General features: G+C 43.7%; 1 protein-coding gene across 1 annotated transcript; it reads right to left on the minus strand.

Moving 5' to 3' along the window:
• Positions 1-886: 886 nt before the first annotated feature.
• On the minus strand, positions 887-6,996 carry si:dkey-29p10.4 (E3 ubiquitin/ISG15 ligase TRIM25). The gene is made up of 7 exons (XM_061076309.1): positions 6,747-6,996; positions 4,530-5,485; positions 3,929-4,024; positions 3,311-3,559; positions 3,186-3,208; positions 2,699-2,853; positions 887-1,850 (listed from the first exon to the last, which is right to left on the minus strand). The coding sequence occupies exons 1-7, from the start codon at positions 6,973-6,975 to the stop codon at positions 1,306-1,308; spliced, it is 2,253 nt and encodes a 750-aa protein (XP_060932292.1). The 5' UTR covers positions 6,976-6,996; the 3' UTR covers positions 887-1,305.
• Between the last annotated feature and the right edge of the window lie 388 nt (positions 6,997-7,384).

Raw genomic sequence — 7,384 nt, forward strand, 5'->3', positions numbered from 1 at the left:
AATATACTGCCCCTGTAAGCCCTTAGCTCGTCTAATTTAATGGGAACCCAGTGTGGAAAAAGCCTGAGAGGCTTGCTGAGTTTGAGAGACCACTGGATGGACAGGGAGAGTGGAATTTAATTATCCTGACTGCTGAAGCCCCCTCCTCGTCCTCCTCCTCCTCTCAGAAATGTCTTACGCTCGGCCTTCATGTGGCAGCTGGGGGAAGAGAGAGAGAGAGAGAGAAGCAGAGCCTGCAGAGTGTTTCTGACTACCTCTGCATCATGTGGCGCCAAGTGTGAAATTGTTGCCATGGTTCACTGGTGCACCTGCGTGGATTCAAGTCTCTCAAGTGCCTGGAATTATGTCGAACCAAAGTATTGTCGCAAGAAGGACACAAAAAGCTATTAAACCTGGATTAACAAAAATAACTGTTGGTGATCAGACCGCACTCCTCACAAAGCTCTATTCCTGTGAACCCTTGAGTTCCAATCTAGTTAAGAGTTCAGTAAGTACCTTTCTGTAATAGTTTATTTCATACTGCAGATTCTAACAATTAGTCTTTGGAAACACAGCAAGCTGCTCCCTAAACCACTGACATGCTGGTGCTTTCCCAATCATCCAGCGAGAGTTTACAGAAAACACTACCTTGATCCCTCCCAGTGACTTCAACAGCGCAGAACACCATCAGAATAAATGAGCCTCAGAGAAAGCAGTGAAGCTCTAAGGAGTTTGTTCCAGATGTAGTGTTTATTGTCTGCGAAGCTCACATGCGGCGAGGTTAGTGAGAGTTTAAATATTTTTGCACAGCAACCGTCACCTGCCTGGGGAAACTACAGCACACACCCACCTGTGCCTCCAAATGCAAACAGAAAATATCAAGAAGAGAAAATAATGAAAGTTTTTACTTTGATTGTGACATTTTATTTCTGTCGAGTGGTTCATCAGAGGATCAGAGAGGTATCAAACATTTCAACAGGACGAACATTGAATTTGGTGCAAAGAACATATATTATCCTTTATATATTTTTCAGCACTGTCAACTTGCCTCCCACATAAAAGAAAAATCTAAAAACATAATAAAAGTTCCAGTTTTGGAATGTATCTATTGTACGCATAGGGAACAGCTCTAGTACTATCAACTGTTATAAAAATCGAATTTTTGCTAAAGTATAGCATTATTTACAGTGTGTGACATTATCCCAAGAGTTTTGCAAATTGCCACATTTTATTGAAGAAATGATTTCACATATGATAAAGGCACTGTGCTTTCTTAGTAATGTGTAAATCTACTGACGTGCCAGTGTAAGGGTCACACACATGTGTTTATGGCTGGAACAGATCACAGATCGCCAGCTGTGTTTTTGACACAGAGAACGCTGGGTAGAGAGCATCAGAAAAGGTATGCTGATAGGAATGCATTAATACTAGACTGCCCCCTGGTGTCACATTAAAGAATGATAAAATACCCTCCTCAAAGTCGAGGAACACTCCCACCCTCTGCAGCTTGTCTACGTCCACGGGAACAGAAACCTTGTTGTGCACGGCTTCCACCTTCCTCCGGTCACAGGCGACGCACCAGGAGAAGCTGTTGAAGCCCAGACGGGAGTTGTCCTTTTGGCCCTTCCTCTCTATCTGCCCCTCGCTCAGCCCCACCTTCCATCGGCCCTCGTCCACAGGCACGCTCACTTCCCAGTACCAGCGGCCCCCCTCCAGGGCACAGGAGGCCAGGACTTGTGGGAAGGAGCTGAAGCGAGCCTCGTGCTCCGGGTAGATCTGCTGCGTCTCGTTGTACGTCACCTTCCTGTTGCTGTTCGACAGCTGCAACTTGGAATGAGCTGTGTCTGCATCCAGGATGGGGAGGGTACCATCTAAACACAGGAAAAGAAAAAAGGGACTATTTATAGATATTTTGAGATTACATTTTTGAATACGACTAATTGAATGTGGCTCTTTCAGGCCGACAGGATGCTGTGATTCATCAGAGTGGAAAGGAAACTGGTGCAGGGATAAAGGCCTTTTCTTATGGAGCAAAACTTCTTTGGGAGAATGTTTGTCACTACTAACACTATTATCCTGGCTCCCGATCATGTCAGATTTCCCCCCTCTTTTTCTTTCTCATGAAAATAATATATCAGGGAACTCAAACACAAACAATTTAAAGTTTTCCTCCATTGCTCAGTACAAATCTGGCTGGCAACTTCACTTCTACTGGACGTGCGACTGTTCATCACAGCCGGCAGTGGTCAAAGTTAAATATTGTTGAACTTTGACCGTGGCACACACAAGAGACCGTTGAGCAAAGCACGACAAAAAAAACATCTTTGCGTGGCGCAGACATGGATCTCAGAGCGTAGCAATCCTGCTTTCCCCTCATTTATAATATTGTATTTTAAAATTAAATGTAGATAGCCTGTTATATATTTGAAGACCAATGTCGCCTGTATGATTATGAGAATGAAAGAACAAGGAAATGTTTTGGACAATCTGAAGTGGTACATAGCTGTTAATATTGAGGTGATATAATATATAGTAATTGTTGATTTTCAATCATGACTACTGACGTCTGTAAATACACAGTTAAATATATTTCCAATATTATAACACTCATTCTTGCCAGAAGTGCCTTTTGAGTACTTAATGCTTTATGTACTAATTTCTAGCTTTTTAACAACGGGCAGTTGTGTCCTATCTAAAAGAGCCTAAAGACGTGTCTCACAGAGCAGTCTGTAGAGGTCTCCGTCTTTGCCAGGCATGGGCAGGGTGATCGTGTCCAGACGCTTCTCGGTCCAGTTCTGCAAACACTTCAGCAGAGCCTGATCCACTTCTTCTGGAGCCTCCGACTGCTGCAAACAGCTCCCCAAGTTACTGCCGCTGGGGGGAAAGGAGCAGAGAAAATTATATTTTGAAAAAAAAACATAAATTCATATACAGTAAAACAAGCACACTCTGGTAAATATTTAGCAAACAAGGCTGGATAAAGATTTGGTGGTTAAAGGCCGAACAGAAAGCACACACATGACACATCTACAACAAAAGGCTGCAGTGTTTCATAGCATGAGTATCGTCATTGTAACATTTCTTCTAGTAAAACTGTACATAGCAAGGACAAGGTCAACCAACCCTTGAAGACATTTTTACGCAGAATACACACTTGTTGGATCATTCAGCTATTGACATGTTCAACAAAGTAGAAAATCACTTACAGTTGGGTTACTTTGCTGTACTCCTGTCATGTGAGGAAGAACAAAAAGACATTTTCTTTGGGTTAGTTTTTAACAGGTTTTATAAAGATATTTTAACAACAAACAAACGGAAACACACAACTCACCGTAATGAAGGCCTGCTCCTGAACGCGTTTGTCTCCCTTGGCATCAGCCAGCTCCTCCAGGGTGTGGAGGCCCTGCTGGATGGAGAGCAGGCGGCTGCTGAGGAGGCTGAGTTTGGCCTCTAGTCCCCCCAGGACCCTGCTCTCCTCCTTCAACACACACTGAAGAGTGGACTGCTCCTCCTGCTCCAGGGCCTCTCTGATGGCTTCGTACTGCTGCTGCACTCCTTTTCGTGCCTCAGTTAAAACCACCTGGACAGAGAAAATATACAATCAAGATTCATATTAAGTTTTATATTTCTCATTTGGCATCACATAAAATAGTTGTTTGGTCCCATGTTCCTTCAGATTCATTCTCTTTTCCGTTTCTGATCAGTTAGGGAACAGTTTGTCAGATTCTCTGTGTTTGTGGTCCTGTGTGTTGTCCAGATATTACAAATGATGAGGGGACCTAAATAACACTTTACATATACACATTATGGAGACTTGTCTTCATGGTAAATAAAAACATTTTACATTGTGTGCGCTGCGCTGCAACACAACACCATCCCAGCAGGACCAAACGGAATGAATCTCACCCTTTATTACTGAGCAGTTCTGTATTAAGATAAGTTGTCTTACTCGGGAAGTCTCTTTCTTCTGCTTGAGTTCAGTCACTCTGCTCTCCACTTGCTGTTCAGCGTCCTGCAGTTGTTTGATCTCTTCTTTCAGGTTGCCCTTGGGGAAAATGTGCATCGAAAAAATTTAATGTAATTATGCTATAGATAGGTTTACATCAGGCTTCAACTGTAACCACGACGACTATGCATCTACTACACCCAAATGATACGTCACACGTTTGATTACATTGGTCGATACAAGCATTTCAAAGATTGAATCTGTGTTGATGTTTGCCGATATGTACAAATACAAACACTTTTATTTCACAACATAAACATTGCAGAAAAGACATGCATTTTTTGTATACTTAACATTAAATAATAAGGTTAATTCCCTTAGTTTGATATTTTATATGCTCAATATATTTGGTTGGTTTTATTTGTTTTCTTTTTATTAACAGTAAATTATCAAGCCTAAAATACATTTTCTTGACATAAGGTATTAACGATAACGACATCTTATTATCAGAAAATATTCGCTCACTAATATTGGTCTTTGCCACCAAAGATCCAGTCGGGTTCTGGTATGCACCGTATGTGTGGTTCTATATTTCACAACTCACCCTGAGCTCTCGCTCTGCCTCCCGGATGCTGATGCAGACATGGCCGCGGTGTGAGCCTATGACCGTACACACCGTGCACACACACACCACACACTGCCGACAGTAGATCCTGTTTATCTCCTGGTGCTCCTGGCATCTCCAGGGAGAGATGTCCTCCACCGGAGGAACCAGGGTGTGATTCTGGAACACTGGGGAGTCCAGGTGGGGCCGCAGGTGCTCTGAACACATGGAAGCTCCACACACTAGACAGGTCTTCACAGCAGACTGGTACACAGTTTTGGGGCAGTAATGGCAGGGCACAGGGCGGGAATATTTGCTCTCCGTCGTGTAAAAGACACCGACACTATTTGAGGATCCTGAAGCAGCCGAATGTTTGGTGGACACCAGAGGTGGCTTGACGTGAGGTGCAGGAGACTTATCTTTTTCAGGCTGTGAGACCCCAGGAAATGAATCCAAGTTGGCATGAGAGGCCGGTTTCCTTGGTGATGCATGACTTTCTGCCCCTTGTGTGTCTCTTCTTGGGGTTGTAAGAGGAGGTGCCTCACATATATCGACTTCATCCGAGCTGTCAGAGTCAACCAACGTGACGACCGCTGCTTTGCGCTGGCTCTGCTGGTTTGAGGCGTCTCGTAGCGCATCACTTGCAGGTGCTGCCTTGCTGTCGGACTTGTTACTGCAGGAGGGGCCATCACCGCTCTCAGACTGTGCAGATTCTGGGTGCACTTTTTTCTCAGATGTCTCCAGACCAGTAGACCGCTTAGATTTGTCTGAAATGGAAGCGGTGGGCATCTCAAGGTCACTGGGGCGCTCACAGGGAGATTCCACAGTCGATCGCTTCGTGGCAGGTTGCTCTGGTGGGGGGGCGCTGGCCTTTCTCTTCCCCAGGAGTCTGCTGGAGAGGGAGGGCCTCTTCAACGCTGCATCGAGTTTGGTCTGCTCATCTTTACTGGATGTGGCTAAAAAATAGAACAGAACATCGATTCAGCACCTTTACAACAATACTTCACATACATTCATACAAGCTGGCTATTGACCAGCACCACAGCACTAAGGTTTGTTCACCTTCAGCATAAAAGCATCTGCAAGACTTAGCTGCAACTTACAGATTTCCTAAACTCATTGCAGTGGTGAACTAGTTTACTTTTTCAGCATCTGAATGGGAAACATAAAATCCTGTCACACGGTCAGATCTGTCCCAGTGTCAGTGGTGAAATCCTTATATCAGAGTTATGACACATAAAACTATCACAGATTAAAACAAATTTAAGTCACTCCTAAAATCCCTGATGCTTCATTCATAAACATGCAATATCTGATTACATAAACTGGAAATTGGGAAAACTAATCATGGTGATTTATGCCAAACACAGGAAAACTGCATGGACTCAAATCCTACTTGACAACGCACCATAACAAATGAGTAAGCCCTTTACTCTCTCTGTGCATGTTGTTTTACATTACAGTCACTAAATCAGGATGATTTAGTTGACAGTTAATTACAGATTAGGACTGTATTATATTTAGTATCATACTGTACATTTTACATTCGTACAAAGTGTTGAACAATAAGAACAAACTTTTAATTCTTTACAAAAACGTGATCTGTAGTTGGAGCTTGTATTCATAAGAAAATAATGACATATGTCTGTTCTAATTTGCCACAGACCAAAGATCCTCCCTTTCCTGTCACGCAAAGAAAATTAGTTTTTTTACAGCTTTTCAACTTTGTCATTAAAGGCTGTTAAACCTTGTATTATGAATTTATTATAAAGTTTTAACAATATTATATAATGAGATTTATTTTTGTTTGCGTTAAGAAGAGAGGATGTCGAACATAGTACAGATCGTTAAGTCACGTGAGGGTAACTGTGATTCATAAATACGGGCTATAAAAAATAAAAGTTGATTGATAATAATATCAAGATCATAGTATCAGTCACTGGGGCGAATTGTCTTCACTCTTAATGCTTTAGTTACAATTTGCTGAAACTACTCATGTACATTTACTCAAAATGGATGTCGGTGTTTTAAGTGTAAAGTGGCTGCATGTGATGATGATGAAATCCAGCCAGCTCTTTATCCGGAAGTAGCTACAGAGCACCATGAGCTAGCCTGAGTGTAACCCTGAATGTGATAACGGTGTGTTAGCCTGTTAGCATGAATCAGCTGTGGTCCCGGTCAAACTTCCACCAGCCCCCCGGCTCCAGCAGTTCGTACCTGCAGCCCACCGGCCCGGGGAGGACATCAGGCTGCGGTCGAAGGGCAGCGTGCGGTACACGGTCTTACACCTCCACTCCGGGCAGTGGTACGGCCCGTCTGGGGTCACGCTCCACAGGTCCCCGATGCACCGCTGGCAGAAGCGGTGGTTGCACTTCAGGGTGACGGGCTCCATGGTCAGCTCGCTGCACAGTGGGCAGCTCGTCGGGGTGTCCAGCAGGTTCCCCATCTTGTTGCGACTGATGTTTGGGTTCTGTTTCCGGGAAGGGAAGCGGCGGGGGGCGGGGCTTCACGTTTGAATCCCGCTTTCACCGCCCCCGCCGTCCAGGTCTTAAAGAGACAGTGTCTGTGTTTTATTAACCCTAGGGCAGGGTCTAAAACGTTTTTCAGGCCAAGGACCCCCAAACTGATGGAGAGATGGAGCAGGGACCCCCTACATTGTATAAACTAGTGTTTTATATTAACTGGGCCTAGTGCCATGTATAGCTACCCTGTTATTGTGAATTCAATACTGAGCTATTCAAATAATACACAGGTTCATATATTCATGTTTTTATTATTGTCTGTCGCTGAAAGGTTGCATTGCTGACTGAAAGATTTTGCAAACATGTATCCGTTCGCAACAATATGTTGTTAAT

This window comes from Limanda limanda, chromosome 8 (genome assembly GCF_963576545.1).
Source record: "Limanda limanda chromosome 8, fLimLim1.1, whole genome shotgun sequence".
NCBI classification, from domain to species: Eukaryota; Metazoa; Chordata; class Actinopteri; order Pleuronectiformes; family Pleuronectidae; genus Limanda; species Limanda limanda.